Source organism: Oncorhynchus tshawytscha, linkage group LG28 (assembly GCF_018296145.1).
Source record: "Oncorhynchus tshawytscha isolate Ot180627B linkage group LG28, Otsh_v2.0, whole genome shotgun sequence".
In the NCBI taxonomy this organism is placed as follows: Eukaryota; Metazoa; Chordata; class Actinopteri; order Salmoniformes; family Salmonidae; genus Oncorhynchus; species Oncorhynchus tshawytscha.
In genome coordinates, this window is record NC_056456.1 from 40026955 (window position 1) to 40039841 (window position 12887).

General features: G+C 46.3%; 1 protein-coding gene across 1 annotated transcript in view; it reads left to right on the forward strand.

Moving 5' to 3' along the window:
- LOC112226510 (noelin-3-like) overlaps positions 1-9063 on the forward strand; it is a 20121-nt gene extending 11058 nt beyond the window's left edge. Inside the window, exons 3-6 of the mRNA XM_042308390.1 lie at positions 1109-1264; positions 1650-1869; positions 5628-5734; positions 6859-9063. Coding sequence (XP_042164324.1) covers positions 1109-1264; positions 1650-1869; positions 5628-5734; positions 6859-7536 — 1161 coding nt within the window. The 3' untranslated portion in view covers positions 7537-9063. The remainder of the gene's footprint in view (positions 1-1108; positions 1265-1649; positions 1870-5627; positions 5735-6858) is intronic.
- Positions 9064-12887: the final 3824 nt, after the last annotated feature.

Here is a 12887-nt window from a genome sequence, read left to right on the forward strand (position 1 = left end):
ATCAAACATCTCCAATCGAAAATCAAATCTAGAGTCGGCTTTCTATTCCGCAACAAAGCCTCCTTCACTCACGCCGCCAAACTTACCCTAGTAAAACTGACTATCCTACCGATCCTCGACTTCGGCGATGTCATCTACAAAATTGCTTCCTACACTCTACTCAGCAAACTGGATGCAGTTTTTCACAGTGCCATCCGTTTTGTCACTAAAGCACCTTATACCACCCACCACTGCGACCTGTATGCTCTAGTCGGCTGGCCCCCGCTACATATTCGTCGCCAGACCCACTGGCTCCAGGTCATCTACAAGTCCATGCTAGGTAAAGCTCCGCCTTATCTCAGTTCACTGGTCACGATGGCAACACCCACCCGTAGCACGCGCTCCAGTAGGTGTATCTCACTGATCATCCCTAAAGCCAACACCTCATTTGGCCGCATTTCGTTCCAATTCTCTGCTGCCTGTGACTGGAACGAATTGCAAAAATCGCTGAAGTTGGAGACTTTTATCTCCCTCACCAACTTCAAACATCTGCTATTATGAGCAGCTAACCAATCGCTGCAGCTGTACATAGTCTATCGGTAAATAGCCCACCCATTTTTACCTACCTCATCCCCATACTGTTTTTATTTATTTACTTTTCTGCTCTTTTGCACACCAATATCTCTACCTGTACATGACCATCTGATCATTTATCACTCCAGTGTTAATCTGCTAAATTGTAATTATTTGCCTACCTCCTCATGCCTTTTGCACACAATGTATATAGACTCTCTTTTTTTTCTACTGTGTTATTGACTTGTTAATTGTTTACTCCATGTGTAACTCTGTGTTGTCTGTTCACACTGCTATGCTTTATCTTGGCCAGGTCGCAGTTGCAAATGAGAACTTGTTCTCAACTAGCCTACCTGGTTAAATAAAGGTGAAATTAAAAAAATAAATAAATGCCTCTTCTTCTTCTCTTTCGTTAAGGTGCAGAACAACTAATGGGATGCCTCTTCTTCTTCTCTTTCGTTAAGGTGCAGAACAACTAATGGGATGCCTCTTCTACTCTTTCGTTAAGGTGCAGAACAACTAATTTGATGCCTCTTCTTCTTCTCTTGTCCTGTAGGTCCAGAACATGTCCCAGTCAATTGAGGTGCTGAACCTGCGGACTCAGAGAGACTTCCAGTACATCATGAGGATGGAAGGCCAGTTCAAAGAGCTAAGGTCAAAGTTCAGACAGATAGAGACCAACAAGAAGACACAGGTCAACAGAAACTTCCAGGTAAGTCTGTTTGATAGGAAAATTAGAGGAACATTTGCAGGGACATACAATATCCTTTGACACAATGCTAATGCTAATGATTGATGTTCCGGGAAGCTAATGATTGATGTTCCAGGATGCTAATGATTGATGTTCCAGGATTCTAAAGATTGATGTTCCGGGAAGCTAATGATTGATGTTCCGGGAAGCTAATGATTGATTTTCCAGTATGATAATGATTGATGTTCCTGGATGATAATGACTGATGTACCTGGATGATAATGATTGATGTTCCTGGATGATAATGATTGATGTTCCATGCAACATTTTGTCCTCTGGGCTTGTGTTTGTCCTTCCACAGGAGTTGAACTGTATTGAATTGAACCCTGTGTTTCCCTCCCTATAGGAGTTGAAGGGTAAGATGGATGCCCTACAGCCTCTGATCCCTGTGTTGGAACAGTACAAGACAGATGCCCAGCTCATCTCCCAGTTTAAACAGGAGATCAGGAACCTCTCCATGGTGCTCACAGCCATCCAGGAGGAGATAGGAACCTATGACTATGAGGAACTACAACAGAGGGTCCTGAATCTGGAGAGCAGGCTACGCAACTGCATGAGCAAACTCAGTGAGTCACAAGCAAACACACGGACAGACACACCAGTGGCGTTCAGGATTAGTGACGTTAGTAACGTTCAGGATTCTTTTTTTGAGCATGGTTTCTATTATAGCATATTGGATGACTGTCATTCATATTCCATTTACCAAATTCAATGTTACAGGGATCGGTTTAGGCTACTACAGTGGCTTGCTGTCACGTTCTGACCTTAGTTCTTTTGTTATGTCTTTGTTTAGTATGGTCAGGGTGGGTTGTCTATGTTCCTTTTTCTATGTTTTGGGATTTCTGTGTTTGGCCTAGTATGGTTCTCAATCAGAGGCAGCTGTCAATCGTAGTCCCTGATTGAGAACCATACTTAGGTAGCCTGGTTTCACTTTTGAGTTGTGGGTGGTTATTTTCCATGTTAGTGTTTGTGCCACACGGGACTGTTTTGTTTGTTTCACTTTGTTATTTTGTATTTTGTAGTGTTCAGTTTTTTCATATTAAAATGGACACTTACCACGCTGCAAATTGGTCCGATATCTCTTACTCCTCGTCAGAAGAAGAGGACGAGCGTTACAGAATCACCCACCACCAAAGGACCAAGCAGCGTGGTAACGGGCAGCAGCAGCGAGGGGCCCTGGGCACAGGCTGGAGAGTATCGCCGCCCCAAGGCAGAGCTGGAGGCAGCGAAAGCCGAGAGGCGGCGGTATGAGGAGGCAGCCCGGCAGCGCGGTTGGAAGCCCAAGAGGCAGCACCAAAAATATCTTGGGTGGGGGCACACGGGGAGTGTGGCTAAGTCAGGTAGGAGACCTGAGCAAACTCCCCGTGCTTACCGTGGGGAGAGAGAGACCGGGCAGGCACCATGTTATGCTGTGAGGCGCACGGTGTCCCCGGTGCCCAGGCAAAGCCTGGTGCAGTACATAGCAGCGCCTCGTATCGGCCGGGCTAGAGTGGGCATCGAGCCAGGTGCCATGAGGCCGGCTCAGTGCATCTGGTCTCCAGTGCGTCTCCTCAGGCCGGGGTACATGGCAGCAGCCCTACGCATGGTGTCCCCGGTTCGCCAGCACAGCCCAGTGCGGGCTATTCCACCTCGCCGCACTGGCCTGGCTACGGGGAGCATTCAACCGGGTAAGGTTGGGCAGGCTCGGTGCTCGAGACCTCCAGTGCGCCTTCACGGTCCGGTCTATCCAGTGCCACCTCCACGCACCAGCCCTCCGGTGGCAGCTCCTCGCACCAGGCTGTCTCTCCATCTCCTCCCTACAGGTGCTCCCGTCTGTCCAGCGCTACCAGAGTCTTCCTCCTGCCCAGCGCTGTCAGAGTCGCCCGTCTGTCACGAGCTGCTAGAGTCGCCCATCTGTCCTGAGCTGCCAGAGTCGCCCGTCTGTCCTGAGCTACCAGAGTCGCCCGTCTGTCCTGAGCTACCAGAGTCGCCCGTCTGTCCTGAGCTACCAGAGTCTCCCCGTCTGTCCTGAGCTGCCAGAGTCTCCCGTCTGTCCTGAGCTGCCGGAGTCTCCCGTCTGTCCTGAGGTGCCAGAGTTGCCCGTCTGTCCTGAGCTGCTGGAGTCGCCCGCCTGTCCTGAACTGCCGGAGTCGCCCGTCTGTCCTGAGCTGCCGGAGTCACCCGTCTGTCCTGAGCTGCCGGAGTCGCCCGTCTGTCCTGAGCTGCCGGAGTCGCCCGTCTGTCCTGAGCTGCTGGAGTCACCCGTCTGTCCTGAGCTGCCGGAGTCGCCCGTCACTCCGGAGCTACCGGAGTCTCCCGCCTGTCCGGTGCTGCCTGAATCTCCCGTTCGTCCAGTGCTGCCGGAATCTCCCGTCCATTGCTAGGGTCCCCAGTCCGAGGTCGGCAGCGAGGGTCGCCGCTCTAAAGAGGCCACGGAGGCGGTTAAAGAGGCGGAGAAAGACTATGGAGGAGTGGGGTCCCGCGCCAGAGCTGCCACCGTGGACAGACACCCACCCAGACCCTCCCCTATAGGTTCAGGTTTTGCGGCCAGACCTTTTTTGGGGGGTCAAATTAAAATTGATTTTGGGGGGTCATTTGATTTACACAACATGCCTACAACTTTGAAGATGCAAAATATTTTGTATTGTGAAACAGTCAAGAAATAGGACAAAAAAGTGTGAATTCAAATAGACTTCATTACAAAGCCAATACCATGGAAGAACTGAATCTCCATTCTTAGTGCTCTGCTTTTATACAGTTTCACCTTTACATAAACATCGTCACTCCACTGTATGAATCTGGTTGTCTTGCTTAGTTTCTATTCTCTTATTGGCTCAGACATTGGGGCATAGATTCTATTGGACACTCCTACTGCAGGTCTAATGGTGCCTATAACTGATTAGCTAATGTTCCTATCCAAAGGTCTTCACAAGTTCAGGCCGATGTTGTCTATGTATGATTAACCCATGTGTGTGTCCAGTAGCAAGATCAGATAAGGCCCAGACCAGTCACATCTTGTGTTGGTCTACCTTGCCTCATCCACACGGATTCTGCTCAGATATGGCCCAGGCCAGTCACATCTTGTGTTGGTCTACCTTGCCTCATCCACACGGATTCTGCTCAGATATGGCCCAGGCCAGTCACATCTTGTGTTGGTCTACCTTGCCTCATCCACACGGATTCTGCTCAGATATGGCCCAGGCCAGTCACATCTTGTGTTGGTCTACCTTGCCCCATCCACACGGATTCTGCTTACGTTCTATTTGTTTTTACATGTTTACATGGTGGTGGCAGCATCATGCTGTGGGGATGTTTTTCCATTGGCAGGGACTTGGAGACCTGTCAGAATTGAAGGAAAAGAGGGAAACCTGTTCCAGTCTTCTAGAGATTTGAGATTGGTACGGAGGTTCACCTTCCAGCAGGACAATGACCTTAAGCACACTGCTAAAGGAAACACTTGAGTGGTTTAAGGGGAAACATTTAAATGTCTTGGAATGGCCCAGACCTCAATCCAATTGAGAATCTGTGGTATGACTTGATCGCTGTACGTACACCAGCGGAACCAGTCCAACTTGAAGGAGCTGGAGCAGTTATGCCTTGAAGAATGGACAAAAATCCCAGTGGCTAGATGTGCCAAGCTTATGGAGACATACCCCAAGAGACTTGCAGATGTAATTGCTGCAGAAGGTGGCTCTACAAAGTATTGACTTTGGAGGGGTGAATAGCTCTGCACGCTCAAGTTTTCAGTTTTTTGGTGTTATTTCTTGTTTGTTTCACAATAAATAAATATTTTTCAACTTCAAAGTGGTAGGCATGTTGTGTAAATTAAATGATACAAACCCCCCAGAAATCTATTTTAATTCCAGGTTGTAAGGCAACAAAATAGGAAAAATGCCAAGGGGATGAATACTTTTGCAAGCCACTGTATATGTGGAGGTCTGAAAACGGATGAACTTTGATGTTGGAGTGAACTGTGACGGTCTCTTTAAAGGTGTCTCCTTTTGATCCTAATCTAAGCAGTTTCTTATCTGGTACTGGAAATGTATTAAGGGAGTCACACAATGTTAAGTTTTTGATATACTTTAGTGTATCGGCTCATTAGTGAGATGGAGCTGTGTGACCTAGGGTACATCCCAAATGACACCCTATTCCCTATATAGTGCGCTAGTTTTGACCAGAGCCCTATGGGAATAAGGAATAGCGTTCCATTTGGGATGCAGCCCTGGTCACAGATTAACTAGATAACAGGTGGAGTGTTCCAGTGGTCAGAGGCATGAAATTAGCTGTTAAGAACTAACAGTCAGGGGAAATCTAATCTGAGTGGTATGTGTGTGTGTGTGAACAGCATGTGGTAAACTGATGAAGATCACTGGACCTGTGACAGTGAAGACCTCTGGTACACGGTTTGGAGCTTGGATGACTGATCCACAGGCCTCCCCTAGAAACAACCGGGTGAGTGGAGGGAGGACAGACCGACAGACAGAGACTGAAAGACAGATAGTTTCTCAGACCAGGTGGTTTGATCTAAACACAGACACAAGTATGATACCTCAGTTTCAAGGGTGTTTATTTAAACCAAAAAATAAAATAAACCCGGTTTCCTCCAGGAGACTTCTTCCGGGTTACCACCTTCTGGCCCCCGGGGAATGCTGTCTCCTCTTTGGTAGAACACTGAGCCCCTTGGTTCTAGCAGACCGCGAGGACGTATATCCGGTAGCAACCTCTCACCTCTTCCAACCTCTCCCTTGGGCTGACCTCCTGGCAGCTTTATGGGCCCCTAGATTACTCTCCAGCCTCAATCAGCCACGACGACACTCCCCCTGGTGGCTAAAGTGACAAAATTCAGTATTTTGACCCTCCGTCAACCCTGTGTCACTTCTAGGAATATTTAACCCACTTAATCCCAAAATGTATCGCAAGTTTGCACCATCATTGTAAAACCCTAGTTATTTTGTTTCTTTGACAAAGTCATTTCTAAAGATAATAATTAATTCCCTAATATTATGGTCAACACTTTTACGTGAACTGAATTCTCAAATCAAATCAAATTTTATTTGTCACATGCACATGGTTAGCAGATGTTAATGTGAGTGTAGCGAAATGCTTGTGATTCTAGTTCCGACAATGCAGTAATTTACCTCTTAATATGGTAAAACGATTTCTTTACAGAATATGTTTTGCTAAAGAAACATCTAATAGTCAAATAATAGCTTTAAAGCAGGTGGTTTCTTTTTGTCCCTTGTCTGGTATGTTTTGTGGTGGAAGACTGAGTGGAACGAGCATTACACGTCAACCCTGTTACTAATAGATAGACAGACTAGAAATGTCAATTATATACATTTTTTTTTACGTGAAGCTGGCATTCAATTGTCACTCCCTGTTGCATACAACACGCTTCCATTCCTCCTGTCACAAGTTTTACGTTTTATGACAGAATGTTGAAATTCGGTATAAAATAGTTGCAGGACACTTCCAAAGGATTGGTGGAACGACCCATGTGCTATGTTGTGACTAATGTACGTACAGAGTAGACCGTTAAATTGCTAATGTTCTTTTGTACTTGTGTTCTAACCCAGGTCTGGTACATGGATAGCTACACCAACAACAAGATCGTCAAAGAGTACAAGTCCATAGCAGACTTTGTTTCCGGGGCCGAGTCTCGAACCTACAACCTGCCGTTCAAGTGGGCCGGGACCGACCACGTGGTGTACAACGGCTCTCTGTACTACAACAAGGTCCAGAGTAACATCGTGGTGTGTTACCGCTTCGAGACGGGCCGCGTGGTAACCCAGAGAGCCCTGGAGAACGCCGGCTTCCACAACGTCTACCCTTACACCTGGGGAGGCTTCTCCGACATAGACCTCATGGCCGACGAGCTGGGTCTGTGGGCCGTCTACGCCACCAATCAGAACGCAGGAAACATCGTCATCAGCCAGCTCAACCCCGACACGCTACAGGTCCTCGGAACCTGGAACACGGAATATTCCAAACGGAACGCGGGGGAGTCCTTTATGATCTGCGGAACACTCTACATCACCAACTCTCACCTGACTGGTGCTAAGGTCTACTACGCGTACTCCACCAAGACATCCAGCTATGAGTACACAGACATCCCCTTCCATAACCAGTTCTTCCACATGTCCATGTTGGACTACAACGCCAGGGACCGGGCGCTGTACGGCTGGAACAATGGACACCAGGTTCTGTTCAACGTCACGTTGTTCCATATCATCAAGACAGAGGACGATTCCTGAGGAGGAAGAACCTCTGGAACACTGATTAACATTCCTGGTGTTCCGGTGTTCCGTCAGTCATTGTGGGAGTTCTGTTGTTGGGTCTCTAAATGGTATTTTTTGCTCTCTTCTTTTGACAATCCATCTTCGGATCTATTGGCTTCCCTTTCAAATTTCTAATGCAAGAATTACTAAAGATGTTGGCCTCCGAACTCTGAACTGTCTCCCAATGTCATGACAGAGTTATGATATTCTCTGGTAGTCCTACCTAGCAACCCCAATTTTCAATCATCTGGCCCTCTAACGATGACATCATGCCCTGACAGTCTTCCTCATTTTGTTCTCTTTTGACACAAGCCTTTATTTTTTACTTTATCCCTGTCCTTTCAGCTACTCTACACTGGACTCTATGAGAGATTGTCTGGGCTTGGTAACATGCCTCTGATTGGCTGGGCTTGGTAACATGCCTCTGATTGGCTGGGCTTGGGTAACATGCCTCTGATTGGGTAACTTAGCTTTTGTATCCATTGCAACAGTATCAATAGGAGTATGCCTTATTCAGTGCAGTCTGTTCTGTAAGTCCTAGGATAACAGGTGTTCTGTCCTGCATGAATGTCTATGATAGCATGTCTAGCTCTCCGTGGTTGCATCCCAAATGGCACCCTAGGTCCCAGAGGGCTCTGGTCAAAAGTAGCACACTATATAGGGAGTAGGATTTCATTTTGGATGCAACCTATGGCTGTCCTGATAGCATCGAAACTGTCTGTGGACTCTCTCGGCAACCATCTCTCTTTCCCACTGTAACACAATTAATGACTATTGTCTGATTATACTGTATATGGATGAACAGGAAAATACACATTTATATACATAATTAGTGTTACATTATGGAAATAAAATGATTATTGTTTTTGATTAAGTTTTGATTTGCTCCGAACATTAGTTTGTGTTGGAACTGCAGCGATGTAGTATCTTTATTTTGTACCTTGATGAGGAATCGATTGTATGTGATAACACATTACGCTAACAGTGGTCTCTACGGGCCCTATTCAGACCTAAGATAAGTTGACTTAATACGGACTTAAGTCAAACATTTGACCTTAAAGACGGAATGCGCCGAACGGGGAAACAGTGCCACTGACCGTCTGCTAAAAAAAACGTACAGTACATATTGTGTTGTTCTATTGCGCGTACAATGGTGTCAGGGTATGGTGTCGGAGAAATGGTGTCAGAGAAATGGTGTCAGAGAAATGGTGTCAGAGTAATGGTGTCAGAGTAATGGTGTCAGAGAATTGGTGTCCGAGAAATGGTGTCAGATGAATGGTGTCAGAGTTATGGTGTCAGATAAATGGTGTCAGATGAATGGTGTCAGAGAAATGGTGTCAGATGAATGGTGTCAGATGAATGGTGTCAGAGAAATGGTGTCAGAGCAATGGGGTCAGAGAAATGGTGTCAGAAAAATTATGCCAGAGCAATGATGTCCGAAAAATGATGTCAGAGCAATGATGTCAGAGAAATGATGTCAGAGCAATGATGTCAGAGAAATGATGTCAGAGCAATGATGTCAGAGAAATGATGTCAGAGAAATGATGTCAGAGCAATGATGTCAGAGCAATGATGTCAGAGCAATGATGTCAGAGCAATGATGTCAGAGCAATGATGTCAGAGAAATGATGTCAGAGGGTAAAAAAACAGTGTTGGTTGCGGTAACTTCTTTGTTGTTGTGATATCTACAACGGACGTGGCTGTTGCACCATTAAGGAGTCCAGCTTTAATTCCATGTTTTAATGACTTAAGTCCAAGTCTCCAGTATGAATCGGGCCACAAGAACATAATATATATTAGCATTTGTTAGTGATCTCTATCAGAACAAACTGAAGCGATTTTAATCAGAATTGCAGGAAAATAGCAGAGTAAATGAGCTCCTATGGCCCATTGGCCCAAATTTTTTTCCCATTCCTCCTTGCAAAACAGCTCGAGCTCAGTGAGGTTGGATGGAGAGCATTTGTGAACAGCAGTTTTCAGTTCTTTCCACAGATTCTCGATTGGATTCAGGTCAGTGGGGTTGACAGTGGGGGTTGACAGTGGGGATGGTGTGTTCAGGGTGATGAGCTGTGTTGCTTTTACGCCAAACATAACGTTTTGCATTGTTGCCAAAAAGTTCAATTTTGGTTTCATCTGACCAGAACACCTTCTTCCACATGTTTGGTGTGTCTCCCAGGTGGCTTGTGGCAAACTTTAAACGACACTTTTTATGGATATCTTTAAGAAATGGCTTTCTTCTTGCCACTCTTCCATAAAGGCCAGATTTGTGCAATATACGACTGATTGTTGTCCTATGGACAGAGTCTCCCACCTCAGCTGTAGATCTCTGCAGTTCATCCAGAGTGATCATGGGCCTCTTGGCTGCATCTCTGATCAGTCTTCTCCTTGTATGAGCTGAAAGTTTAGAGGGACGGCCAGGTCTTGGTAGATTTGCAGTGGTCTGATACTCCTTCCATTTCAATATTATCGCTTGCACAGTGCTCCTTGGGATGTTTAAAGCTTGGGAAATCTTTTTGTATCCAAATCCGGCTTTAAACTTCTTCACAACAGTATCTCGGACCTGCCTGGTGTGTTCCTTGTTCTTCATGATGCTCTCTGCGCTTTTAACGGACCTCTGAGACTATCACAGTGCAGGTGCATTTATACGGAGACTTGATTACACACAGGTGGATTGTATTTATCATCATTAGTCATTTAGGTCAACATTGGATCATTCAGAGATCCTCACTGTACTTCTGGAGAGAGTTTGCTGCACTGAAAGTAAAGGGGCTGAATAATTTTGCTGTTTATTCCTCTTCATGCGGTGACATCGATTACAATGCTACGCAATTTTTCAGTTTTTGATTTGTTAAAAAAGTTTGAAATATCCAATAAATGTCGTTCCACTTCATGATTGTGTCCCACTTGTTGTTGATTCTTCACAAAAAAATACAGTTTTATATCTTTATGTTTGAAGCCTGAAATGTGGCAAAAGGTTGCAAAGTTCAAGGGGGCCGAATACTTTCGCAAGGCACTGTATATACAATTCTGCGGCACAAATAAAATGTCCTTATTAATTTATTAAATTGTAATGACCTCCATCTCATCTGATTTCTCCGTTTTTATATATTATGTAGGGTTTATGAAAAAAATATTCATGATGGTTAATTTATCCCACAAATCTGCACCAGATTTGTTATTTTTTATAGCTCTGGTAAAATACACTGTATTGTTGGCTGGATAGTAAAGACACAACACACAACTCTGAAGTATATCCTGAACCAGGATACCACATCACTGAAGTCTCTACTGAATCAGGATACCACATCACTGAAGTCTCTACTGAACCAGGATACCACATCACTGAAGTCTCTACTGAACCAGGATACCACATCTCTGAAGTCTCTACTGAACCAGGATCTCTGAAGTATATCCTGAACCAGAATACTGCATCCCTGTGTCGGAGGCCGGAGTTTGCTTCCCAGTCCAGGCTGACCATTTGTGATCTGTCTCCCCCTCTATATTCTACTGTCTGAATATAAAAATGAAACATCTTTATCTACTCTGCTATTCAACAACAGGCCTTCCCTACAGTGGTATGGTTCAGAACACCAAGTGTCTCGTGATTAATGATGGAACAGCTGCTTCATAGCCATCTCACCCTGTACGTACAGCACTTTACATTGAACTGATCAATAGATGTGATTGATGTCTTACTAATGAGATGGCATACTGTCCTCAGTGCACTATTGAGGGAATAGGATGCCATTTGGGATACAGATAATATTCTCTATCCCAAATGGCATCCTATTCCCTCAATAGTGCACTATGTTTGACCAGAGCTGGTCCAAAGTAGTGCACTATACTGTATAGTGAATAGAATAGGGTGCATTTTTGTGTTGAAGACCTGGTCAGCAAACAGCTGATCTGTTGCTCTGGTCTGACGTCAATCTATCAATCAAATATATTTCTAAAGCCCTTTTTACATCAGCCAATGTCACAAAGTGCTTGTACAGAAACCCAGCATAAAACCCCAAACAGCAAGCAATGCAGGTGTAGAAGCACGGTGGCTAGGAAAAACTCTGTAGAAAGGCAGGAACCTAGGAAGAAACCTAGAGAGGAACCAGGCTCTGAGGGGTGGCCAGTCCTCTTCTGGCTGTGCCGGGTGGAGATTATAACAGAACATGGCCAAGATGTTCAAATGTTCATAGATGACCAACAGGAGATTATAACAGTACATGGCCAAGATCTTTGTTACGGCTTTCTTCCGTTGAAAGAGAGTCGGACCAAAATGCAGCGTGGTAAGTTAGATACATATTTAATGATGAAGAAAAAACAAACAAAACAAAACAACAAACGTAACGTGAAAACCTAAACTATCTATCTTGTGCTAAACACACACAGAGACAACGAGAATCACCTGACTCTGATTGAGAACCGCCTCAGGCAGCCATAGACTATGCTAGACAACCCTACTCAGCCACAATCCCAATACCTACTAAAACCCCAATACAAAAACACAACACAAAATAAACCCATGTCACACCCTGGCCTGACCAAATAAATATATAAACACAAAATACTAAGACCAGGGCGTGACAGAACCCCCCCCCCAAGGTGCGGACTCCCGGCCGCACACTAAAACCCATAGGGGAGGGTCCGGGTGGGCGTCTGTCCACGGTGGCGGCTCCGGCTCGGGACGTGGACCCCACTCCAACCAAGTCTTAGTCCCCCTGAAATGCATCCTTTGATTGGCGACCCTCACCGCCGACCTAGGCCTAATAACCCTCACCAAGGACCCCACTGGACTGAGGGGCAGCTCGGGACTGAGGTAGAAGCTCGGGACTGAGGGGAAGCTCGGGACTGAGGGGAAGCTCGGGACTGAGGGGAAGCTCGGGACTGAGGGGAAGCTCGGGACTGAGGGGAAGCTCAGCACTGAGGGGAAGCTCAGCACTGAGGGGAAGCTCAGCACTGAGAGGATGCCTAGTACCGAGAGGAAGCCCAGTATTGAGAGGAAACTCAGGCAGGTAGTAGGCGGATCTGGAGGATCATGGCTGACTGGCGGATCCTGGCTGACTGGCGGATCTGGAAGATCCTGGCTGACTGGCAGCTCTGGCTGCTCCATGCAGACTGGCGGCTCCATGCAGACTGGCAGCTCTGGCTGCTCCATGCAGACTGGCAGCTCTGGCTGCTCCATGCAGACTGGCAGCTCTGGCTGCTCCATGCAGACTGGCAGGTCTGGCTGCTCCATGTAGACTGGCAGCTCAGGCTGCTCCATGCAGGCCGGCAGCTCAGGCTGCTCCATGCAGGCTGGCAGCTCAGGCTGCTCCATGTAGACTGGCAGCTCT